General features: G+C 48.3%; 1 protein-coding gene across 5 annotated transcripts; it reads right to left on the bottom strand.

Moving 5' to 3' along the window:
- Positions 1–53: 53 nt before the first annotated feature.
- Positions 54–25,826, bottom strand: TMEM150C (transmembrane protein 150C). 5 transcript variants are annotated; one of them, XM_058838077.1, is made up of 9 exons: positions 25,487–25,826; positions 15,487–15,621; positions 10,246–10,330; positions 9,177–9,230; positions 9,026–9,058; positions 8,858–8,925; positions 5,365–5,492; positions 2,870–3,047; positions 54–2,228 (listed from the first exon to the last, which is right to left on the bottom strand). In XM_058838077.1, exons 2-9 carry the CDS (start codon positions 15,491–15,493, stop codon positions 2,020–2,022), a joined length of 762 nt encoding a protein of 253 aa, XP_058694060.1. In that variant the 5' UTR covers positions 15,494–15,621; positions 25,487–25,826; the 3' UTR covers positions 54–2,019. The 5 variants fall into 5 exon arrangements, with proteins under 5 accessions (XP_058694060.1, XP_058694059.1, XP_058694062.1 ...); XM_058838076.1 differs by lacking the exon at positions 25,487–25,826 and adding an exon at positions 20,900–21,015; XM_058838079.1 differs by lacking the exon at positions 25,487–25,826 and adding an exon at positions 20,900–21,015 and having other exon boundaries at positions 10,246–10,327.
- Positions 25,827–26,102: the final 276 nt, after the last annotated feature.

Here is a 26,102-nt window from a genome sequence, read left to right as displayed (position 1 = left end):
ATCACTAAAAACCTGAAGTTAGGTTTGGATTGCATATAGGAAAAGGAGAAAAAGGAAAAAAAAATAACCACATCATCTTTTTTTTTTCATTTGATAAAATTACAAAAGCTAAAATAATAAACTGAAAATATTAATTAGGGAAAAAAAATCACAGTGGACTATTTACAGTAAAACACTCTTACAACAAATTTGTTATTTTGTGCTCCATATGAATTGAGTGTGTGCCAGTGCAAGAGGATGCCCACCTGCATGTTCTCCAGACTGTCCCCTCCTGTCCTTGCCCAGGAGGAGCTCCCAGGATGTGCCTCAAGGGAGCTGGCACCTCACACTGCTGTGTCCTTGGCCACTCTCAGCACATCCTTCCAGGAAAGCTTTCCATTAATGACACTGCTACAAGGAGGAAGCCTTCAGCAATCCACACCAACCCTCTGTTGGCCAAAAATGCTCTGGATTTATAACAGCTGCCTGAGAACATTTGGTGCACGGAATATAATAAAGGGCTGGCTGGAAGCTTTCTACTTAACACACAGTTTGTCTTGACTGTTTCTCCTCAGGAGAGGCCTGTGACCTTTTGCAGAAGACAATACCCTTTTGCCTTTTCCCTCTCTGTCAGAAATGCCACAGAGCAGTACAAGTTCCCCTTCAAGTGCCTTTTCCTACTATTTTAATTTCTGCTTGCTTTCCTGCAGCTCAGACAAGATGTAGACCTTAGCTGAGCCTGATTTGTGGAGGAAAATAGGAGCCATGTTCATGAGAAGCAACTCCCATCACTCCCCAGCCCAGCCAATACAGCAGCCTTCCCAAAATTAGGTTTTCAAATGGGCTTTGAGCTCCTTCTCTGAAAACAGACCTTCTGTTTGAAAATCTCCCTTTAGGGAGGAAGAAGCCCTTCTGGTTTTGCTGTTCCCTTCTCGCACCTCCAGCCCTCAGGCAGACCACCAAGCCTCTGGGGCAGAACTCCCTCCTGGCACCTTGGAAACCCAAGGCAGGCTCCACTCAGGACAGCTGGCCACACTGAGCCCAAACCAGCATGTCTGAAGCTTGGCTTGCACAAGGAGCAAGACCAAACCCTGTGCCCAGAACCACTGGTACCGTTCTCCAGGCAGACAAGCCTGGTGACTCTTAACACAATGTTTTTCCCCTCAGTGAACATTAAAAAAAAAGTTTAAAAAGCTTTTGAAATACTGTACACAATTTGTGGTGGAAGCACTATGCATGGAAAAAGCAGCCTTTTCTGGGTTGTCTTCAGAGCACACAGACATTCTCATCTTAATTCAGCACCTCACTCCTACCACTCCCCACCAGGAAGCCAAGCACAGCATCCCACTGTGTCACCCTCTCTGGCCTGGGGATGATCTGCCCAGCAACAAGGCAGCATCAGCTAAGTCTCACTTCCTGATCACAGAACAGTTCCTTCCAAACCCAGATTTACTGTTGGCTGCTTTCCAGTCTGGAAGAAATGCCTGCCTGCTTGCCATAAAAGCCAGTCCATTGGGGTCTTCCTTGTCTGATTCCAGGTTCTGAAGAAATAGCTGCTCTTGCTCACCCTATCAAGTTCCCCCAGTTGTCAGCACAGAAAACAACCCGAGAAACACGAAAAACACATCTGGTGACTCGGGAATCGGAGACTCCTGAAGACTCCTGCTGTTTGAAGAAGTCTGCTTCCTTCACCTCCTTCTCTGCAGGGTGGGCTGAGCAGGACTGGTCTTGGAGGGGCATCGCAAGGACAGGCTGCTGAATGTTTTGAACCACAGGAGTGTGACAGAGCCGCTCAGAAAGAGTCACTGGTGGCGCAAACTAAGCAGCTTGTGCTCTCTCACGCTGCCACTGAGATGGATCCACTCCTCTTCCATCAGACACCTCTGTTTGTTTGGCTCTTAGTGAGATAGCCACCCTCAGAGCCCTTTGGCAATACCATCATGATTGCACATGAAAACAAACTCATAAAAAAAGTGTAATGAGGTCATGTTTCACCCATGAGACCACACCTGCCCCCCTCCCCCCCTGCCAGAAGACAGGCTACACCTGATCTGTCTGGTACTCGGAGGCTTCTGATAAGCTTTCGGAAAAGCTCAGAAAGTTTTCCTGGTACTCAGAACAAATTATCTCAAATCTGTAATGCCTGAACTCCACTGCAAAGGTGCCAAAGTAGCACAGGAAGCACATCACTAGGCCCCACTGGATCCTGGAAGCATGCATGTGAATGCCCTGGGCCATAAGGATGAAATCTGGAAGAGGAAAGTCAAGGAGAACAACTGGGAGCAGAGGCACCAAGCAGTTTGAAAGCCAAAAGGGAAAAAAATCTGAACAAAGTCACCTGGATAAGTCAACCCATCCAGCCATCATGAGGAGAGTGTGAATGTGATGCTAGAGATGAAAGGGATGTCAGGTGTCCAATGATGCCCATGAAGCACAGCAGCTCTCCTGGACCAGGGCTTCCTAATCCCAGATCAGGGTGATAAACATTTACAGAGGGGAAGACTTGGATGCAGAGAAGTCAGTGATTTGCTTGAGCATCCAGCTAGCCAGGGGCAGAGCCAGCAAGTGGGGACCTGTCTGTGGGCCCCTACCTGCCAGGAGCTTCCCAGTGGGAAGTGGATCAGATCAGTGCATCCACCGCAGGCAATGGGAACACCTTTCAACACACACTGTGAAATATTTCCTTCTCTTTATATCACCTGCAAAATTGTCCCTTTCTGTGAAATCTGGAAGCATCACTCTACACAGTATGGCACTGAAATAGGATTGTGCCATGAAGACAGGCTGAGCAGCATTCCAAAATGCTTTGGGATCCTAGGACAGGTGGGAGAAGACCTGCTGCAGAACATACACAGTACCTGGCTTCCTGGGGAGGAAAACAAAAGGATACAGAGCACCACACAGAGAGTGATGCTGGCTGAGAGAGCCACTCGTGGAATCCCAGCTTTCCGCCCCTCATTCTTCAGGTTGATCTTGAGGGTAAGGGCAGACTGGATCCAGCACGCCAATGTCCCGAAGCCAAAGGTCAGCGACGTGCCCACATTGTGGATCTCCTCATCATTGGAAAGCTAGGAACAAATAAAACAGTGATAGCCTGGACACAACAGGAATTGTGATAGCTAGCTGGATTGCTGCTGAGGTGGGGTAGGGGAGAGTGGAGATCACTGAGGTGTGAGACAAAGATGCCATATCATTTCTTCTGGCAGAGGCATAAGGTATAACAGAGCCAAGGTGAGTTGACAGCTGTCACAGTCAAGCAGATATTCTGCCCAAAGCCCAAGAGCACAGTGGAAAATGCAGTTGCTTGGGGACTGTCTCCACAGCTCCCTGACAAGACTCACAAATGCAGAGCTCAGAAATAAATTCTTCCTTGGCTCGAAATGATGGCCAGGGGAGGGAAGGACAACCCACTGTGGGTCTTGTACAGCTCCCTGCAATGGACGCAAATTGTGCACCTTCAGTGCCAGCTGCAGGGAGCAGAGCCCCTGACACTCCCTTGAGCTAGCACAAGCCAAAACACAAACACATGCTCCTGGTTTGGCAAGTTTCTCCCACCAAATTTCCTCTTCTGCCAATTCTCAACCCTTGGTGTCTGAGGCAACATGAACCCAACCTCTCTGGAGTGCCAGTGCTTCCCTGCTCCTTGGGCTGCCCTGTCTCACAGGGCTCAGGCAAGGCAAAATGACAGCCAGGTTCAACGAGAAAGAATCTGCAAAAAAATCCCTTGAGGCTGTAAATCCATTCAAAAAGTCCAGCATGGGCTTAAGCCAAACAATTTCCATTTTCCCTCTGCCTCTGAGGTTTTTCTAGAAAAGAAACCACCAGTCTGTAACTTCTCCCTGCAGCCTTAATTCCTGTTTGATGATTTAACAAATACCCATCAAATAAGACAATCTACACAACAACAATCTGGTTGCTGTGCCTCCACTGATATCTCCCCTTCTGTCTCTACCCTGAATTTCTTTCAAGAGTAGGTCCAAATAATCATTCAGGTAAAAATAGGATTGAGCTGCCTTTCCCAAGATAGTCAGCACTGCAAGGGACTCGGCTATAATGTCCCTCTAAAACACCCAAGGTATAATTTTCCAGAAATATGATTTAATGCCACATTCAGCTCAGCAGTCAGGCAGGGAGGAGCACAGACTAAGCTCTCATTACCACATGTTTTCATGTTTGACAAAAGATCTAAGAAAGGATACAGGTAACTAACAAAGAACAGATAGTTAGAATCAGATATCAGAGAATAATCAGAATTTATAGCCAGGCACGATTCAAAGCATCTACTGTTAAATTACAATCATTTGCTCTGAAGAGTGAAAAAAGGAAGAAGAGGCCAAAACTGTTTCTTAGTGCCTGTCCTGTACTAGAAATACTCTTCTCAGAGGTAGACAAAGCTGTTACAAAGGCTTCATAACCCCTAGCTGGGAAGCTCTTGTGATAAAAACAAGACCCTGGGTTTTGGGCTTGTACTGGGGAGTTAGGAAGACCAAGTCCAAAAAAGTCAAATTATCTCACACCTCATTCAAAAAGAAAAAAAAGTAAACTGTAAAGGACACCAAGTTCCTTCAATAACTGCACAATCCAAAGAGATCCTCCTCACCCCTCACAAAACAAGTACCATTTCTGTGTTGGGTTCCTGTCATGCAAAGCCAGGGAAGCAGCCAGCCTGCACTGACCTTTCTCAGTTCCTGCCATTATTGGGGGTCATTACTTGCAGCCCAGTGAGAGCCTGAGAGTCAAACCCAAGCTCCACAGACTCTAACACCTTGATTTTCACTGCATCCCTGACAGACACAATCGTGATCACAGGGGACACCCATCCCTACAGATGTGGCAGATGTTTGCTCCTATAATGTTGCGGAACAGAGGGAGATGGGAGGGCCCTCACCCATGCACCCATCACAAGTCCTAGCACTCCTCTGCTGTGTCTCTCTCCTGGCAGGCCTGAGGATCAGCAGGAGGTGGATTTGAAGCAACATATGTTTTAAAAGAAGGACACTGAGCTGTCTGATAAATTTGTACGGGCATTTGTGCATCTGTTTGCACAGATGTGTCCACAAACTTCCCACTCAACTCCCCTTTTACCCAGGGCCATCTGTGCCAACTCCCAGGGCCCAAGAGATTCAGGAGGCTCCTGCTGTGGCTCCCAGAGGTCAGGTCTAAGCATGCAAGTGCAAATCCTGCTGGAGACACGTGAAAAGTGATTGTGGCCCTTCATCTCGGCACACAAGTGGCAGACAGGGCGGCAGAGCAGGTAAAGTGAGGGCTGGGGCACATGATTTTCCCAGGCTCACATCACAGGTCGTTCAGAGATCCAAGCAGATCTGCTAGAAAAGCGGGGAAGTCACATCAGAGGCAGAGCAGTCCAAGCCTGCAGAGCAGTACCTGAAAGTTGCCGAGTAGGGTCATCCCAAAAGAGGCCAGACACAGTGCCACCAAGCCGCTGATGTTCAGCCAAGGGGTGAGCACCTTTGGCTTCAGCTGAATGAAGCGCAGGACAGCCACAACGAGCGCTGGGAAGGAAACACAAGGCAAGGGGTGTCAGTAGGTAGAACCTGCTGCAGCAAACACCTGCCTGGAGGCTCACAGCCACCTCCTCCACTTTCTACCTGCAGGCCAGCAAGCTTTGTGCTTCTGCACAGCCCCCTCCCACTTAATCAGGGACAAGACTAAGCACAGGAAGCATTTCTCTTTCCCTTTCTCATTATGCTTTGTCTGAAAATTTTCAGGGGGAAAGAACACCTTCCTGCCTGCCTGTGAAGCTCCCAGCACACAGTCTATGCACACCATGCATTCACTTAGTGGCGCCTGGACTTGCATTGTTTCACTCCACTCACGAGTCCTGAGCTCTTCCGGAGGAGGTATGTCAAACCCCACTTGTACTGAAAAGCATATGAATGGCACATACATATTTCTGCAGGGGTTGCCATAACGCCCACTGCCTCTTCTCCTTCTCTGGATTCTGTTGCCACAAACATAAGCCAAAATGTTGCACTAATTTTCCATGAAGAATGGAATAACCTTCCTTCCAAGCTAACAATTCCCCAAGCGCTATGGTATATGATACATGATATATATGATACATCATATGATATGGCATATCCCCAGAAGATACTCAAATTGTGTATTCTTGCCCTCCCTACTGAATGGTGCATGGAACAACACAGAAAGCCAGGCAATCAAATTGGCCTTCAGATGTGATTCAAAGCCAGATCGCTAAAAATCAATTTGGTTGAACAGGGCAATTTGCTTGCTGTCAAACACCTTCTTATGCTCATGCTCAAATTGATAGCATGCAGCTCATATTGTTGTAAATAGTTTGCCTTAGCAAATTAGATCTGCATTTTCCACAAAACCCCTGGTATAATATCAAAAGCATGGTTTAGGAAAATAAGGGCACTGTAAGTGAAAAATACACACTTTTACCCAAACTGCAAAAGATACTTGAATTTACTCTCTCAACTGCTCTAGTGAGTCAATCCACTCCAAATCCTTAAAAATGAGAATTTTGTTCCCACACGAAAAGAGGATTTCTATTTTTCAACCCCAGGCAATTGTTTGGGACAGCCACCTGTGACTACTCAAGCTCATGTACAGAAGAATTTCTATTTCTACAATACAGACTCCTGAAATTATGTGATCTTTTTCTAAAACCTGATGGGAATGACAAAAGGGGATTAAAAACATTCCATGCAAAACAATGGTATTTTCAATTTCAGTATTCCACATTTCTATCATGTTTCTGTAGTTTTCCTCTCCTTTAGCTTTGACATAACTAAGGTGGTCAGAGATACAACCTAAAAGCAGCTCTCAGCAGCACAGGAATACAGCAGAGGAAAGATTGACTTAATCCACAAAGCAGAGATTAAAACATAACAGACTACTTCTGTTGGAAGAGGCCTACAACAATCATCAAATTCAGTTGCCTGACCAATTCAGAGCTGACCAAAAGTTAAAGCATGTCATTAGGGGCATTGTCCAGATGCTTCCTAAACAGTGACAGGCTTGGGGCATCAACCATCTCACTAGGAATCCTATTGCAGTGTTTGACCACTCAGTAAAGAAATGCTTCCTAATGTTCAGTCTGGAGCAGCTTTGGACCATTCCCACATGTTCTGTCACTGGATCTGGGAGGAAGAGATCCACACCTCCCTTTCCACATCCTCTTCCCATTTTTACCTGACTCCAGTGTTACTCTGTCCCTGGTGCAGGATACAGCATTTAGACTTGTTTCATTTCATCCCATTAATCACTGCTCAATGTTCCAGCTATCTAGATCCCTCTGGAAGGCAGCTGGTTTCTCAGGAGAGTCAGCAGCACATCTCAGTTTGGGATCAGCAGCAAACTTGCCAATGGTGCCTTCACATCATTCATTCAGATTGCTGGTAAAAATATTGAACAGAACTGGTGCTAGAACAGAGCCCTGAGGGACACCACTAGTGGCTGGATGGCAGTCAGATGTAGCTTCTCTACAGCCTTGTGAGTCCTCCCTTCAGCCAGTTCCTCACCCAGTGCACTGTGAACCTGCTGATCTCACAGGTGGACAACTTCTCCACAAGGGTGCTATGAGGGACAGTATCAAAAGTCTTATTAAAATCCAGAAAATCATCCAACACCTTCCCTTCATCCACCAGGTGCGTGGCCTTATCATGGAAGGTTATTGAATAAAGTCCTGTTAACAGGACTTTCCCTTTGTGAGGCCATGCTGTCTGTGCCTGGTGTGCCTTTAAATGGGTCCCTATCATCTTGTCCATCATTTTTCCAGGAACTGAGGTCTATAGGTCTCCGGGTGTTTCTTCATGCCCTTCTTGTAGATTGGAATAACACTGGCTGGCTTCCAGTCAACAGGGCCCTCCCCAGAATCCCAAGAGATTTGGTAGACCATAGGGGTCCTCCCCTAACATCCACTACCTCCTTCAGTGTTCTGGCATGAACCCCATCCAGGACCAAGGGACTTGTGAGCATTCAGCTGACACATCTGGTCCCTGGCAATTCCAGTGCTCACAAATGAACAGTCACTGCTCCCACACTTGTAGTCCTTCAACTCAGAGGACTGGACAGCCCAAGGTCTATCAGCATTTTATTAAAGGCTGAGGCAGAAAAAGCATTGAATGCCTCCACTTCTTCTTCACCCTTATTAGTCAGATTACAGCTTTTAACAAGTATCTATCCAACATTTCCTTTAGGCCTCCTTTTGCCACTAACATACTTAAAAGCACTCTTATTGTCTGAAACAACTCTGGACAGTTTTAAATCAAATTGAGCTTTGGCATTTCCTGTCTTCCTCCCTGTATATACAAACCACAGCTCTGCAGTCTTCCTGCAAAGCCTAACCTCTCTTCCAGAAACCATATAATGGCATTTTCCTCTTAAGCCAAGCTGGCCTCCTGCCCCACTCTTTAAGCACAATCCCACACAGCTGGATTGCCTGCTCCTGTGCTTCTAAAAGGTGGTTCTTCAAGATTGACCAGCACTCATGGACACCTAAGGCCTCAAAAGCAGATTCCTGAGGTATTCTGCTAAGAACCTCCCTGAAGAGCCTAAAGTTTGCTTTCTTGAAATTTAGGGAATCAATTCTGCTTTGATCCCCTAAATTCATTTTTTCTCATTACAGCAAAGGTTCTAAACTCAACCATTTCATGATCACCAAGGCCAAGACAGTCACCTACCATCACACCTCCCACTACTCATTTTGCAGTCTGGAGGTTGTATTTCCCCTGTTACATTTCTTTCTTTGTAGTGGGAAGAAGCAGCGATGCAATGTACAGTTCAAATGTTTTCACATCCTCACATTCAAGAAGAATATGTACAGGATTTTACTTATGTTTCAGTGACTCTTAAAACACAAAGAAAGAAAAACTCCAGTTGTGGTTCCTACCTAGAAATGCTGCCATGTTCATGACTTGACTAAACACACAGCTTGCAGGAGGTGCATCACCTGCAATACTTGAAAATAGAAAGTGTATCATTGTAACTCTAGGATGACAAAGACACATAAATAGCAACCATAACCAGAGCAGTACTTGGAAGAAAATAATTCATTTACCTTATGTAAGGCGGTCTTTTGGGACCAGGTTTCCTAAGAGACACGGGCACAGGAATAAAGGTTCAAGGTTTTTCTTTCCCATTTTTCTGTAATTGTTTCATTATTTCAAAGAAATAAGTGATTGAACATAAAGCCCACAAACAGCTCTTACCTATCTGGCACACTTAATGGGAGAATTTTGTTATCTTCCACTGCTATAAAGTACCTGTCAAGAAAAAGGAAAAAAAAAAAAATCAGAAGGGAATAGTGTAAAACCTCATCCTAGCTTCCATTCTAAATATCACTCAAACAACACCTTAAGTGTTTCAAAGCCCAGTGGCAGGATCTGATGCAGGAGCCTGTGTTTCTCTCTGCTCAAGCAGGCAGTTTTGCTTATTTCTCAGTCCATGTGCCCTCCTTTGTGTCGCAGTTGGTTTGCACGATCAAGTAGACAAACAGGGTCACTGAAAGCTTAAGCTGCCTTAAAAATAACCAGCCAGGGGGATATTCTCATTTTTAGTTTGAGTCATTTTGATTCATCAGGTTTACTATGGAACTCCATCCACAAAAGCTGTTTTAATAGAGAGGGGATGGGACAACAAGCAATAGATGTCAGACAAAAGGCTTAAGCTGCCCCTGCTGCTGAAAAACAGTATCCATAGACCATGGCCAAAGCCACATCCTACGACATAACTGCTTCTCAGCCTGAGCATAGCTGCTGATCACACATTTATCACTCCCAAATTCATGCTGCAGTCATCTGCCTGCATGCTTGAAGAGAGCCCAGCTCAGGGAGGTGCATGTCTTGTGTGTATTTTGGTAAGAAGCATAAGGAGAAAGTGAGGTGTCAGCATTAAGCTGCTGGCAGGTTTTCAGTGTGGTGCTGGATGCTGCAGATTTTGAATTTCTATCCCAAAGCAGGGCCTAAGTGTTTCTCCAAGAGCTCTGCTGAGTCATTCAAAGGAAATGTGATTAAAAGAAATTTTTACATTTTTGGCTGTTTTTTTCAGGCAGCTCCCAGGAACACATACCAGGAAGAAAGCAAGGTCAGCAACTTGGCCTGAGGAGGACATAAACTCAGGGATAAAAATGTGATACTTCAAGCCATGAACTGGCACAGCCTGGCCCCTGCCCCTGTCATGTGCCTTCCCAGCCCCACAGTAGCTGAAGGGCAGAGCACCCCCAAAAGAATCTCATTAATGAGATGCAGCCTCCCAAGTAACCAGCAGGGGATAACTTACACTATCCATAATCCAGCTGATGTAAACAGGGTAAAGACAAGAGGTAAAAACATCCACACGCTGCATTTCTTCCCATCCATACCTGCTGGAAACAAAGAACAAAGTAAAAACAGAGGGCTGAGGGACCCACCCTCCTTAGCCCCCCTCTTCTGAGAGCAAGAAGGGCATCCCCACAGCAGGTGCTGAGGTACCAAGCTCCTCACGGCTGCTGCAAACCTTTCTGCTGTCCCTACTGGCACAAGGGGTTAAGCTGCTGCACACAGGCAGCATCCTCCACACAGTTTGTAACAACCAAGGCACCGGAGCCCTGGAGCGGCAGATCTTTCAACCACACCTACAGAATCTGAGTGGTTTTCAAAGTACTTCTCGTCAGGATTTTGCGCAAGGTGACCACAAGACCTGCAGCTCTGACTCCCTACTCCTTCCCACACACACCAGGCAAGGCAGCCTCCCACCCAGGATCATTACCAATTCCACACACGCTGCCTCAGCAAAGCCTGCAGCATGGAGAGAGAGGGATGCCCGCTCTGTCATCATCTCCACAAAGCACACCACCGGCTCCCATCCTGGCCACAGAAAGCAGCTAAAAATAGTGTGTGGACACAGCTAGAGCAGAGCCCCAGTGCCGGCTCCTAAGGCGCTGTCAGGAGTTGGGATGAGGCGCTGCAAACAGGATCAGCTCTCCAATGCAGGCACTGTGAAATCCTGCATGTGGCGTTAGGATGCTGCAACACCGCCTCCCGAGGAAGCATTTGTCCTCCAGGAAGATCATGCTGGATGAGCATCTGGAATGCCGGGGCTGCTCCTGTAATATGTGCAATTCAGACACAGAGAGTCCTACGTCTCCATGTGAGTCCTTTGATAATGGATCAAGTATTTTCTCATGCTCTGTCCTATTCCATATATGTTCCTCCAGGCACCAGCACGGCCAAGAGACACAAAGAGAAGGGAACAGCACCAGGCTCACAGCTCCAGCACCTGCTTTACTTTCACTAGGGCAGCAGCACTTGTGCCCTTGTGCTCTGTCCCCCTCCCTGCTGCAGGGCAGGCATTCCCTGGGGCCACCAGCACCCACACAGCATAGAGAGGCACCCTGGGGTGCCAGGACAGCTTAGAGATGACAGCCTCTCACTCTAGCCTGCTTGCATTTGCAGCTCAATTACCTCATCCAGGTCCTTAAAGCCATGACCCTTCCCTTTGCCCCAAGAAGAAAATACCTGCTTTGTCATCCTCCTCCTCTCAACTCCTCTGGCCTTCCTACATCTGCAGCCATGGTCTGCTCCCGGCTGTGGAGACCCAGAAGAGAGCCAGCACCCCGCCATGTCACAGCAGCCCCCAGCTCGCTGCTCCCCTAAGACACCCCAAGCTGCAAAGGACATGCTGTCTGGACTGCTCAGGGCCCCTGACACCAGCTCCTGCCCTGCCTCACTGGGACAGAGGTGAAGAGCTTGAGTGAGGTTCCCCACACCCTGCAGGACAAATGGCACTCTCACCTCTACAGGTCAGCTATCTTGTTTTCCCTGCAAATGGCCTAGCAGGGGTACGAAACAACAACCTGGCAGTGCCCAGAGTCAAACCACACTTGCACAAAGCCATGGGGCCACAGTTTGGTGCTGCTTGCACAGACAGCCTGGAGTAAGGCTGAATTCCAAACCTTAAAAGACAGAAAAGCAGTCAGAGAAGGTCTCTTCTCTGATCTGGGAGCAGAGAGAACTGCAGACAAGGAGCATGAAATGATGTGAGTATTAAGTATGCTAATTTAAAAGGCAGGCAGCTCCAGTGTGCAGACAGATCTTTAGCACAGTGAACAGATCAGAAGAAATTATCAACGAGGGGGACTAGATTTCCCATCTCACTTCTGTTCCTCTCCTCCGGCACAGGAGACACAGCGTGTCAGATCTCTGTAACCCGCACAGCTCCCACTGTCGTGCCAGCAGCTATTCCATGAAGTGCTGCCCTTGCCTTTTCCTCCTGCTGCTCAGCAGCACTGCAGCAGCATCCCTTAGCTGGTGTTGGACGGTGCTGTAGTACTGGGAGACCTGTGACAGCAATCTCAAGGACCACTTCAGCTGCCCCACCTGCCACAGGACCGTGTCCCTGACAGCCTCTGGCAGCACAGTGTCCAAATGCCAGAGGCCCATGCAAGGGAGACATAACTGTGGCCAAATTCCCCCCTCCTGCCTTAGCTGAAGGGAGCAGGCAGGTAACATCACCTCCTGTTCCAGCCCTTGTCTGCTCTGCAAGGTAATTAATGCTGTGCTCGATTCTCCTCTTGTCTCTGGTGGTGGCTGGGCTGGGCCAAGGTAACGTGATTCTTCTGTGTAAGAGGACGGCACATCTTATTATTTACCCTTCACCTTTGGAAAGGTACAGAAGTTTCACTTACACACTAAAAGCAAACAGTAGCTGTAACACCTGTCCTCATTAATGATTTGCTGCAGCTCCTCCCCCTCCCAGCATGGAAACAGCAGCCTTCACAAGCTATTTCAGCACTGCCTGTCGTGCAGAGAGGGAGGTGGCAAGGGCTTTTCCCCCAGGCAGAGCAGCGAGGCAGCACACATGGATATGAACTCCACACCAGAATGAAGTGGGGAAATGTGAAAATCCTGTCTAGATACCCACTGTTTTGTGCTGAGCTCTAAAATAGAGCAAGGCCAAGACTAGTGCCCAACCTTCCCAGAGTCAGAGCAACAGACTCACCTCTTTGGAAAACACCCATCTAGTTAATATTCAGCGTGGCACACTTGAGTCTCCTTCCATCAGCCACTAACAGAAAATGACATCTGCAATCATTGCATATCAAATGAATGATCAGGGCAGAGCACAGTGTCCTGATGGGAAGCCAGCTCCATAGATCAGAGATCCTAATTTCAGCCAGTTAAAAAGAAGGATGCCACCTGTGTCTGACAGATGAAATACCAAAAGCAGGAAAGAAGGATCCCTTTCCCCCATGTTCCCAAACAGCAACACCTTTTAATGCAGGCCACTGGCACAGCCCACACAAGCTTGGATATGTTTCAGCATCCCCACGTGGGCAGAGGATGGTTTAAAAACAGGGCTCAGCTCCCGCACATTTTTCATTTATTCCCTGTTGTGTTATTCAGGTGCCAAGAACAAAATTACATGTAATCCCAACTTCTTCCAAAGGAGAAACCCCTAACATGTGCCAAACCTGCCTAGCTTTGCACTAGTGCTCAGTATACACCATTCTCAGCAGCTGCCTTTGGGTTAGCCTCCTCCTCATGGATGTCCCCAGTGTTTGTATCTTCAAGCAGGGAGACCTCCATGCACACTAAAACTAGCACCTCTAAAAGCAGACAGGAACAAGAGAACAAGGAACCCAAACATCAGCCTCTCCTGCAGCACCACACCAGTTTAGCCAAAGTAAAATGCCAAGAGTAATAGAGAAAATTACCAAAATTTTTTATAGGAAATGTAGAAACAAACTCTTTGATGGTTAATTGCTCCACAGGGATGACACAAAGCCAAACTTCCTCTCCACAGCTCTGTTCTGCATTGCTGCCACGTCCAGTGATGCCAAGTCTGAGCAGTCAACTCCAGCTGGCAATCTCTGCCAGCCCATGTTCTCCCAAATAAAACACACTGCATCCAAGAGGCAGTTGGTAATTCCCCATACCCATTTGTCTTCCATCGCTAAGGCTTGCATGGGAAAGCCTTCAGCAACAGAAAGCCCTCATGCTGCAATGGATTCACAAAACTAACAAAAACATCTCCAGTATCACAGCTGACCCAGCCCACCTTCTCAGAAGGTCACATGTGGTTTTCCAGTCCCTCCTGACACACACTCTCACACCAGCACTGCAAAACCCCTGTTGAGGTGTGCTCCTGCTGCCACCTATTATGTGTAAGGGTGCAGAACTGAAAAGAGTTTCACATTAGCACTGTCCTGGTGTGTGTCTTGAGAATTTCTCTCAATGCAAGCTTACTCATCTCCAGTTTCATTTTTATGTCTAAATCTGCTCAGACTGTCAGCTGCTTGCTCTGCTTTTTTTACCATTGCCCCGCTATACACCCTCAACCAATTAAGCTTCCGTTCCTCTAATGTACACACTTCAATTACAGCAGGCAGCTCACTAAACATATACTGCTGCTTGCTCAAGGTTCATTTAATATGGACATCTTAATTTCATCTGCCAAGCAAAGTTACAGGCTTCTCCTGAAGTTGCTTTCACCAGAGAACACCAATGTAAGGAAGGACAAAATTACCACATTAACAGAGACATACATCTTTTTTAAGACTAAAGCATGCAGATGCATTTGAAATGCATAATAAGCCAGAGCAACACTCCTGCATTTCACAGCACGAGGCCATTGGGTTATTTCAGAGAATAGGTACAAAGCCAGGAGCACTGCGAGATGGAGGACACTGTTCAAAACATAGAGCAAGTCATAAAGAATTGCTGCCAGTCAGCAAAAATCAAAGGGGAACAAACACATTCTGTCTTTTGGGGGAGCCCACTATAGCTCTCTGTTGCTTTTAAAAGCAAAAAATAACCACAGTCACTTGATAGCTAATCACTGCAACTGAGTGGATACCAACCAGCACATTATATAACCTGCCACCCACAAGCCACCAATGCCAACATAACAAAGCAGGGCGTTTTCAGGTTTATCTCAAGGTTTCCAGTGTGAGTGCACAATGAGAGAGATAAGATGTGACAGAGGCTTGTAAATGCATAACAAAATGGTGGGGTAACAAGAAAAGAAGTGATCCCCTCTGTCAGCAGGGTAGGATGTTCTGCTTGCTCCAGGTACCCACCTACCATCTCATGGATGTGCAGAAATGCCATTTTCATTTCATTTATACAAGAAGACTAGGCAAAGGTAAAGACATCTCTGAGTTGTGCATGGGGGAAGCAGGAGTAATCCTGCAACAATGTTGAGATGCAATGTTTTCACCCACGGCAACATCAGTACATGTTTCTTGTCTCATTTCACACACTCTGACTGCATTCAGCGTGCTTAATGAAATGCTCTGGCCAACATAAACCTATCAGAGATGGGCCAAGTGCAACAAAGGAATGAAACCTTCTAAACACCAAAAAACAGGGGCAGAAAAGGACATTGATACCCACAGTGTCTGAGCGAGAGACATTCCTGCAGCACTGCTGGGTCCTGAGGCCAGTGTACCCAACTGTACTTCAAAAAGCGCCTGTGGTTTTCTGCTTCTTGCTGCCCCACACCCTTTACCCTCAGTCACACATGGGTGTAAGTACTTACAGGCCATTTAGCAACCAGTGCTGAGCTGCTGTGTTACAGCCAGAGACGCCGACTTTCAACTCTTGTGGGCTGAGTCTGCCTGTCTCGCATTTGGCGCTGAACGAACCAGACACACCCCTCTTCCAGAGGACGCTCCTGGGTGTTAGAAAAGGAAAATTAATATGATTTGCCACCACAGGACTAAAGGGATGTTCTGCAGGCTTTGACCCATGGACCTATGCCAGATCATGCTGACTTCCATGAGGTCCCACTCATATCATGAGCAGGGCTTGGGCAGTCATGGTCCTCAGCCTGCAGATAGGTAAAGGAGGCAGAGAGAGGAGCTGGGTAAGGCAGAAAGCAGTTCAGACAGGAGCTGGGGCAGCAGGCAGTGAAACCAGGCAGGAGCAGCCAGGGTGAGCTGAGGAGAACTGCATTTTGCAGGTGCTGTGTGTTTCTTTGCCCCAGGGATGCCGTTCTGCTAGGGAGCACTTGCTGCAAGATACAGGCAGCTCCTCCTGGCCTCAGGGACTGCACAAGTCAGGTGGCAACCAGCTCCCAGTGAGTCCTCCAGTGTGTGCTGGACTGCCCACCTCCCAGGGCAGATGCCCTACTCTCTCCAAGTGCAGATATTGAGGAACACAAGTAGTGGCCTGGCGAGCAGCCACAGCGGGAGCTGCAGGTTGTGGTGGTGGCTGGAGCCACATGCAATGGACCATGAGCTGGCATCTACCCTTTGCCCAGCAAAGGGCATGGAGACCTGTGGCACTGGTCAAGGGTGGCTGGTCACCCAGAGACTCTGTAGAACCCAAATAAACAGCCAGAAGGCCCCAGACTAAATATCAGGATTGGAATGGGCACACAGACTGTGAGGGTATAAAAGGCCAGGGATTCCTTAGGGCAGGGAGTCCCCCTGAAGGCACCGATTCAAGCTGTTATGGTGTTACTGCACCATGATGAAATTACTTAAGGGGTCCAGGCTTCTGGGACTCTGCTGTGGGAATCCCGGGGTCCAGCCAGTGAGGAAAACCTGTCTGACTGTGTAAATATGGGGTGTGTGGGGAGCCAAGCAAGGCACACATTAGCTTAATGGAACCACCCATTAAGCTAATGTGAAAGGGCTTCAGTCCCAGCAGTGACAGCCTGGGGTAGTGGGAGTGTGACTGACAGAGTGGCTTCTGGGTCAGACAGCAAAGTCTTCTTAACACAGAGATGCTCAAGACTGGTGCCACTTTCACCTTCTTCTGAGACACAAGGGAAATCTCTAGCAGAGTCTCAACACAGACCAAACCCACAGTCTCACACCACCACCACCACAAGGGCGTATCTTCCCCTTAAGAATCCTTTGGTTTGGGATGCTTGTGAGAAGGGCACTTACCTCAAAATCCCAGCCAACCCCCAAAGTAAAGAGATGCTGGAAAATGCGGAGGGCTATCTATCGCCTCAAAAAAAAAAAAAAGGCAGCAAAGCTCTCCCTGCTTCAGCTGTGCTGTGAGGAAAGAGTCTCTGAAACCATCTCCTTGCCCTGCAAGCAATACAGAAATGCAGGCTAATGTTATGGCCAAGCCCAGGAAGTCAGAGACACTGTGCAGACAGGCTGTCCAGTGATTGTCCTCCACCTCAACCACCCCAATCTAATGAAGCAGCAACAAGCAGATGCAGTGTTTCTCCTCCCATAATGTACAGAGGTCTTGAGAGGGTATTAATAAAGTGATAGAGGTGTTTTATTTCTCCTCAGTTCCAAACATCACAAATATCTTCAATCACTTCCAACGTGCACGAGCAAGAGCAAGTAAAACCAAGACACACATTACATCGGAAGGGGGAAGGAATTCTGCCCAAAAGGTTTGTCCCTTTTTCAGGAAAACAATGTAAGTGTTGGGAGTGGCAAAGAACACTTAACAAGGAGGTGAAACTTCCAAGTGTTGATTTACAAATAGCTTTGAAGGTAAGGAAAAACAGACTAAGCCCAGGGGAATAGACTTGGCAGAACGTTATTCCTGATCATATTGTCTCCTTCTCCTGTAGTCTATGGATGAGAGTACACGCCCTGCAAGGCCAGAAAAATTCCAGGTTCCCCTTCCTTTTCTACCCTGCCACTGTTTTTTCCCCACCAAACAGAAAACCCACACTCAAGCTGCAGAGCATTTCATGGGGTGTAAGCAGGGCTTTTCCCACCTGTTTACCCTGTCTTTCATCTCTCTTATCACTTTCATCCCTCTTCTATTCACCTTTTGGAAGCCTAAGCTCCTTTCTTCACTGCACTTTGCAGCTCTACACTTTTGGAGGGATATACACTGTCCACAGAGTGGCATTTTCTTTGGTAAATGCAACTTGCCATGGGGAAAACACCCAAGGCCTGTGAGCTGTTAGGGACTGTGGCAGAGCACACTGTTTCTCAGGACAGTTTTCCCTCACCAACCTCTTCAGCCTGTGGACTTACTCCTCCTCCACAGAAAGAGGTCCTCTTCTTCATGTATTAACCACCAAAGCCCCAGAGGAGCAGCAACAAGGGAGGTGATGGGGCAGAGGTTGAACTACAAGGAATGGACATGCAGTACCCATGACTTGGCTTCTGTCATTCCACTAAAGTGGCCTTCTCTGGCACAGGGATTGTCTTTTGACTCTGTTGAGACCTGTGGAAAACATTTGCCCTGAGAGGCAAAGTATGAGGTAAACAATCATAGACAGGCATTTCTGTGGTGTTCACCACTCCACTGCCAGCATTCCTTATTTGTAGGAATTAATTTCCTTTGTTTACCAGTGTCTCAAGCTGCTACAACTATAAATTGCTGTTTGTAGGGTGTTTGGGTGAGCTACAGTAGGAAGGTGCCAAACAGCTTTTCCCTTCAAGCACAACACAATGTATGTACATGCCCTCCTTTCCCACTGGGCTCTGCTTTCAGTTTTGTTTTTCATTATTCTTTTAAAATAAGATCTTATGGGAAATTGCACCTTGATTCCCATAATGGACAGAGGGGAGCAGGGAACAGCTTCCAGCTGCTAAACAGGAGCCAAGCCTGTGTGAGCAGCCTCTACATTGCATCCAGAGGGATTATTTCCTTTTAAGTCTACTGAAATATTTTCAGAGACAGACTTTGCACATTGAATCACCCCTAAGAGCGTTCACCTGGGCCAAGACCACACTGGGGAGGCTCTCTCTGACAAAGCTGTGGCCATCCTCAGTGTCTTGGCCAGGCAAAACCCACTCTTGCAGTCCTGTGGTGCCACAACTGAAGGGCTACTGGCTCTTCTGGTTTAGGCAGTCATCGCTATTAATACCAGTGGTTCCGCACGGGAAGCAGGAAATCATACAGCAAGAGCAGAAGTTCTCTCCCTTAGTACCTGGACCTGCCCCAGCTCAGGAAATTGCAGGGAGGATGCTGGACACTCTCCTCACCATTGTAACAGATCAGTCCACATCCTCCAGGCTTTTCTGCTCCCTTCCCTTTGCTACCCATGGGAGAGGCAGCCCAGACCTCTCCCCAGCAGGCAGGATCATCCAGCAGCAACCTCAGCATTAAAAATGTGCAATAAACCCCATGTGAGGTAACCTATAGCCGTTCTCAAAGTTCCTTTCATGGTTTTTGAAGCTCCACCAGTCTTTCCCTCTCCTCTAATTCACTCTGCCCTTCTCTCTCCACCTGTTCTCAATGTGGTTTTCTTCCTTTTCACTCTCATCCTGCCCTCATCCCTGAACCTCAGGTGACATCTGCAACCTGCAGGGACCTAAGGCAAGTAGAGACTTTTGCAAGTCTTCTTGAGACAGCAAAATGCCAAAATTATTCCCATTTTAGACAACAAGGCCAGTGATTTGCTTGCTGGGATGTCACACTGGAAATCAGTGACACAGAGAACTCTCTGAGTCCTGGTCCAAGCTGTCTACTGCAGCACCAGCTTCCTCACCTGCCACCACTCCCCATACCAGTGTATCCTTCCCAATATATTGCCCAGGATCATCTTTCTCTTTTCCCACAGACCTTTCTTTGCTTCTTTGCTCCCACTTAACCTGCAAACACAGCTCATTGCTTCAGCTTGGACTGTAGGATTGGAACCTTAAAGTCTCTCTTTTGGGCCAAACTGCAATCTTGCTGCCCAGAAATGGCTGGGGGAAGAGAGAAAACCATGGACATGACATTTCTTCCAAGAAAAAATACCAAAACAATTGAAAACGTTGGTGCTCTTACAAGCACACATCCCGGCTCTGCATCTGAAAAGCAAACACTGCAGCACAAAGAATCTTTAAAGGGGAAATGAAACAACTGCACTTTCAGCACCCAGGTTCAGAAAATGCTGACAGCTGGACATGGATAACCACAAGAAAACAATCTGACTTTTAACTGTTCAGCAGGAAATCAGGAGCAAGACATTTGTCAAGCAAATAGGAGTCCCCTGTCTTCATCCCATTACCCAAAGGCAGAAAGTGGGCAAGAATCAAGTCCCCTTCTTTTAGGCATTGTTTGAGCAAGACACAACAGGCAGTCGGTGTCAGGATATACCTTTCACACACTGCTCTCCCCTATACTGAATTGGTATTCCTAATTAACCATGCATGTGTGCATTGCCATTGAATGAGGATCGTGTGAATGTTGATCAGACAACCCTTAGGGTCCCTTTCACAAGCAGCTTTGCTTAAAAACGGAAAAAGAAAAAAAAAAAAAAAAGGAGAAAAAAAGGCAGGTTAACTCATAATTTCTGCAACCTTTATAGCTTAAGGGCTCTGAATCAAAGGTCTGGCATAAGCATGATGCTCTAACTCAAAGCTAAGACTGAGATCCCCAGGGACCCTGGGACATCAGCACCCACCATCTTTCTATCACCCCGAGAGAGGATCTCGCCCTTCCTTCCCTGAGGCACCACAGCGCAGCTGAACGCCTTCCTCGACACCTTAAATTCCCTCCAGGGAACTGAACCGGACACAGCCAGCATGTCCTGACAGGACATCCTGACAGGATCTATCAGGGGAAGGCAGCACCTGTCCCACCCCACAACCTGAACCCAGGTGAGCTTCTTCCCAGACCCCTATGCAGCAACCTGGCCGAGGACCCTGCCGAGTCCTGCCACCACCAGATCCCTCAGCGCCGAAGGGATGGATTCCCCAGAGGGATTCACGGGTGACAGGGATGCCGAAATCATGACCTGGGAGAGCTCTTCCACAGCTGGGTCCCTCCTTCAGGCCCCGGGCGAAGCGGCTCTCATGCCCTGAGCCAGCCCGTGTGCACCTGCCGTGACACAGCGGCGGGGAGCTCCCGGCTGCCCCCTCAGGCTGCAGCCCCTGCGGCGCCCCTCGCCCCCGCCCTGCCCCGCTCGCAGCTCCCGGCGGGCCCCCTCACCCGCGGGCCCGGGGGCGGCCATTCGCGGCAGGACGGGGCGACAGCGAGACGGGCGGGGGTGTCCGGCGCTCCCGGCCGCGGCTCCCGGCAGCGGCTCCTACCTGTGCACCTGCGGACGGCTCCGGCTCCGGCTCCGGCGGCGAGCGCGGCCGGGCTGGGTCCGAGCCCCCGCCCCGCCGAGCCCCGCCCCGGACGGGCGGGTCCGCAGCCGCCGCGGTCACCGGGGGCCCTGGAGCACGGCGGGGCCGCTTGGAAGCGGTGCCCGAGTGCTGCTCTGACCGCCGGGCTTGGGGTGCTGGGAGGCGGCCACAGCCCCCCCCGCCGCTTCAGGGCACCCCTCGGGGAGGGCAGCACCGTGCAGTGCCGCTGCCTGCGGGCTGGCCCCGCTCTGCCTTCCTCCCTGCCCGGCCTGGCCAGGGCCTGGAGCACCTGCCCAGCCTGCGGCTCCTGGTGCGCCTTCTGCTTCGAGCCCCCGGAGGCACCGGGGAGAGCTCCACACAAACCCTGCATCTTTGCAACCCTCCCGGGACGTGCTGCCCGTCTGGATGGGTATTTTGAAAGGCCTCAATGGAACAGCCACTCAGTAGCAAGAGACCTCAGGAATAGCCTCTTTCACCCCCTTTCCTATTGGGTGGTGGGCTTTGTGAGCTCCCTGAAGTATCTCTGTGGTTGGAGTTTTGAGAAGAAATATTCCCAGCAAAACAGCTCGGTGTTAACTATTTGGGACAGTGAAGGAGTCGTTTCACTGTCCAGTCTTCATGGGATTAAGTCAACGTGAATGCTACCGCTTCTTTTTCCTCTTCCATCTCTCTCTGTCAGGATGTCTGATGTTATTTAGCAACTGTCTTGTTTGTTTTCCTAAAATCCAAATAAGGTAGCTTGTAGTCAAAATTTTGTCCTGGTGCCATCACTTATGAACCAACACAAAACAGACAGATGCCTAAATCCATGTCAGCCCCCAGAAACTGAGCCGAGCTATACATCAGCAGTTTATCAGTGTTTCGTAGGCTGCCCTTCTAGCAAGCAACACTCCTTCACCCCTACAGCTGTGGCCCTCATGGAACACTCTGAAGAGATTTCATGTCTCTGATCCCCAGAGATTGAAAACCCCTCAGAGTGCTGATCCTCAGAGCAAGCACTGCACCAGCAGGTCCCCTGAGCCCTTACCAAAGTGGCTGCATCATCAAGGGAGAGGACAGACGCTCCCACAGAAAGGTACTGTGTATGCTTCTCGGGTCCTAGGCTGAGTGGGCTATTTTTAGAGCTGAAATAACATTCTTCCTGCTTTGGTATTTCAAATCTTATGTTATCCTGGGCTAATAAATGTTTCCTTGCAGCATTTGCTTTTTTTTGCAACCCCACAAAATCCAGAGATCTTGGTCAGGGTTTCCCCTCTCCATGCACCTGACGCTGCCCAATGGCACTGCCATGCTTAGGAGCCAAAAATTACTTCCAGGCATAGCTTTCCTCAAGCAAGGAGTTGCTATGGCCTCCATGTCACCACGAGAGGCCCCAAAATCGGGTGCCTGGAAAAAAATATGCTTGATGTATCAGCATTAATCACATCCCTCCCTGCAAGGCTTCTTGTGACAGTAAGAGTCAAGGAAGCTCACGTTAAAAGTAATTGAGGGGAAGTCTTTGAATCCCAGTACCCTCTGGCTTTCAGCAGCTGAGGCTGAAGAAAACCTTCTGTCAAACAGGTGAGAAGTGACAGTGCTCAGTCCCAGAGATTTTGGCCAGAAAGAAAAATGCAGCAACTAATCAGCAACTGCCTTAGTCACTTCACCTCTGCTGGCAGCCAATGCTGGAAGGGAAACAATGCACCATATGGCATTTTAAGGCAATTTCATTTTTGGTAAACTCTGAGTGTCTGAGACATTTTGTTCACAGCTCCTTTTTGAGCAGATGGTGTCCCTCTGAGTGCTGAAAAACGCATGATGCTGACAGGCCCACCAAAAACCTATTACAAATTTAAAAATTCACAGCTTGAAAAAAGGGCGCAGCCTGGGGACAGCAAGCATGTGTTGGAGCCCACCCAGTGCAGGAAGCAAGAGAGATGCAGGGAGGCATCAGCCATCAAGGGGTGATGTTACATGGGTCCTTGGAGATATTTCCTACAATGATTTCTTCATGGGACACCATGGAAGAAACAGTCCCTCTCCCACAACCCTCATTCTGCAAAGCAAAGCAACCTCATGCCCCTCTAGTGGCTGTTCTTCCCAAGGTGAAATTATCATTGAAGACTGGCTGTGGTTATTCTGGACTGGTTTTTTTGGGTGGAAAAGGCACACAAAGATGAGGAAAATGGAATTGCTTTGAGTTTGCTTTCATTACTGGGGGATACATGTCTTCTGAAACTATATTTGCCACCTTTTTCTCCTGTCCTGCTCCTTTCTGCTCCAAAGGTGGAGTGGGGCCTGGCAAGAAAGGTTGCCCACCCAGAAAAAGGAGCAGCGGAGAAAATGGGCCTAGAGATCATTCAGCAGCAGGCATTGGAGCTGCTCCACACCCCGAGGCATGTATTAAATACAATTAAAACTGTGAAAAACCAGTTAAAACTGTTTCTCAGTTGAAGTGTTAACCCTCATTTCATTAGCCAGATCATCTCCTATCAAAGCCATCTGTTCTTTTATCAAGCTTTTCAAATATTGTGATAGACTTCATATCTCCAAATGCCCTGCTGATAAACAGATGCCACTTAAGCAAGTCCACCTGTGGCTTGGCCTTGACAAGGTGTGCTCAGGGTGGCTGGAGGGGCACTGACCTGCAAGGTGCATTCTCTAATGAGAACCCTAAGAAACATCCCCAGATCCCAGCCCTACGAGATGAAGATCTTCCCAGTTCACCCACATGATCCCAACCAAGAAAAATTCACCTATTTCAGGGAATAGAGCAGCAAATTGAAGAGACCCATTCCATCTAACTGCAGCAAAGTGATACCATTTGAATGTTAGGAAAGGAAATGGAGAAAATGAAAACAAAGTTATAAAACTTTTCCATAAAAAGGGAAGTTAAAAAAAAAAAAATACTGCTGTGATAGCAGATAAAAGAGGACTTGTAGTCAAGGTGTGAACTCTGGGGAAGAAACCTTGCAGTGCCAGTGTATGCAGATGAGAGCTGCAGACTGGTGTGTCCTGGTCCCAGTGGGTGTATATTCTGGCCTGGCAGGAGGACAGTCCTACATGAAGCACAGAAAATGCTGAAAAACTAAAGGACTTATTTTTTTTCTTTAAGACTAATGGGATTGGGTAAAATAATTATTTCTGATTATCATGCTATAAATGCTAATGGAATTGTGTCAGTCAGGAAAATTTAGTAGCCACAGTGAATACAAAGGTTAGGCATGCTGTGCAGATGTGGTAAGCACCCTTTCACCTACATTTCTTATCTGTGGTGCTCATTTCTTCCAATAATTTTCCAAGTCCTGCAAAAGGGGATTTTTTTTTTTTTTTATTACTGTTCTGCAGGCAGGCTTTGCTGCTCATCCACTTCTCTTGGGCAGTAAATTTCGTTTTAAAATGCTTGTGTGGGGCAGGGCCTTTACCTGCACTAAGGTAATACCTTTGCTTCTTGCCCCTTTTGGCTTTAACCCCAGCTTGGCCATGGCTGGTGCAGGAAGGGGAGAGGCAGTGGCACAGCTCCTGGAGTCACTTGTCTGAAATCCAGGGTGGGAATTCTTTCATTGTTTTCTCAGAAAAAGCCTAAATCAGGGTTTAACTCTTCGGAGAGTGGGGCAGCAGGAGATGGACTCACTAAAAGCAATGCACCCCATGTGCGAGGGGTGATTTAAACAGCAGAAGCCTCTAACCACTCAGCAGGCAATTTTGCCCATGCAGGGGCACCCCAGGAGTTATAATGTTTTCCCCTGTTCTCACCTGTTTAGTGGGGCTGGTGCTGCTGGGTAGAGGTTTTTCCAGAGGTTTCTGCTCCCAGGCCAGGCACAACTGTGCCAGAGCCACTGTGGGAGCTGGGGCATATGGGCACTTATTAGTACGTGCCCTCCTTTCCCACTGGGCTCTGCTTTCAGTTTTGCTTTTCATTATTCTTTTAAAATAAGATCTTATGGGAAATTGTACCTTGAGTCCCATAAACACCCAGAATGTGGTGAGCACCCTATACAGAACCACCCTTCCCATTTAAAGGGTAGAGCTACAAAACAGCCTTGGGGCAAAAATATTGAGGGTAATACAAGTCCACCCTGGCCGTGCCTTTGGGACCGCTGTCTGAGAGCTGATGTATCATCAACCTCCCTCCAAACTGAGAGCCCTCCCAGCTGCAAATACCCCAAATATTGTCTAACCAGAGCCCATAGGACAGCCACCACATTTCCAGCCTTGTATGGATTCTCAGGCTCACATGGCCACGGGAGATCTTTTAGAAGATATTTTTTTTTCCTAGGAGCCTCCCACCCCAGCAGCTGAATGTGATACCTGCAGTCAGGCCACATTTCCCATCTGCTGGGCTTATTTCTAGAAAGCTGTCTTCTGGCTGCCAGCCGGGGACAGCAGTTGCCTTGCACTTGCGAGCTGCAGAGGAATTCAGACATTCCTGGGGCTTACCAGGGAACAGCAGCGCTTCTGGAGGAAGTGGGCAGAGCAGAAATGTACCCCTTGTACCCCAAGAATGAAATTTCTCCCACCAGGGTATCCCTTCTACCCCTGATGCATTTCTTCATCACCAGCACTCACCCTCTCCCTGCAGCGTCTTTCTCAAGGCGTAACTTCAGTGCCAGCAGGTTTTGCTCATGACTCCTGCTCCAGGCACTGCCCCAGTGCAGCCCAGCCCAGCTGCAGCAGGGATGGAGCCTGGAAATTCCTCTGCAGGCAGCCACCACAGCCTTGGTCTCACCTCCCACCTTGACTGCCACGTTTGTATGCAGCCCTGACGCGGGGCGGATTTCATCAGTGTTTGCATCACCAACTATGTGCTGTAACTTGGAACTGAAATCCTCCTCTCTGCTGTAATTTACAGATTAGATCCTCCTCTAGAGATTGTGCCAAGTCCCAGGGGTCCCAGGGCAGGCTAGCATTCCCTTGAGCCACTCCATGCCAGAAAGCAGCTGACCTGCTCGGGAGTTTCCACTTGGAAGGAGCACACAGCTCCAGAGCCAACACTGCATTTCATAAGGGCCCCACCAGTCTGGGAAAAGAGGTAAAACCAATCCAGTGCCTGCTGTGTGCCAAAGCCGAGAGCCTGGAAACACTCAGTGCAACAGTGCATGGGGCAAAGTACAAATACCTGCTCCCACTGCTACATGGCGTTATTCCAGATGGGTCAATGTGCCAAGGACGGAGTTAGAGACAC

The sequence above is a fragment of the Poecile atricapillus genome, chromosome 4 (genome assembly GCF_030490865.1).
Source record: "Poecile atricapillus isolate bPoeAtr1 chromosome 4, bPoeAtr1.hap1, whole genome shotgun sequence".
Taxonomy (NCBI): Eukaryota; Metazoa; Chordata; class Aves; order Passeriformes; family Paridae; genus Poecile; species Poecile atricapillus.
The sequence above is the reverse complement of the archived record's forward strand: the minus strand, read 5'-3'. Positions and strand labels throughout refer to the sequence as shown.

Coding starts and splice junctions, on each gene's coding strand:
- TMEM150C (XM_058838077.1), bottom strand. Junction 9,231..10,245: donor TCAGCTGGATTATGGATAGT/GTAAGTTATCCC, acceptor TTTTCTTGACAG/GTACTTTATAGCAGTGGAAG. Junction 8,926..9,025: donor AAAAGACCGCCTTACATAAG/GTAAATGAATTA, acceptor TCTATTTTCAAG/TATTGCAGGTGATGCACCTC.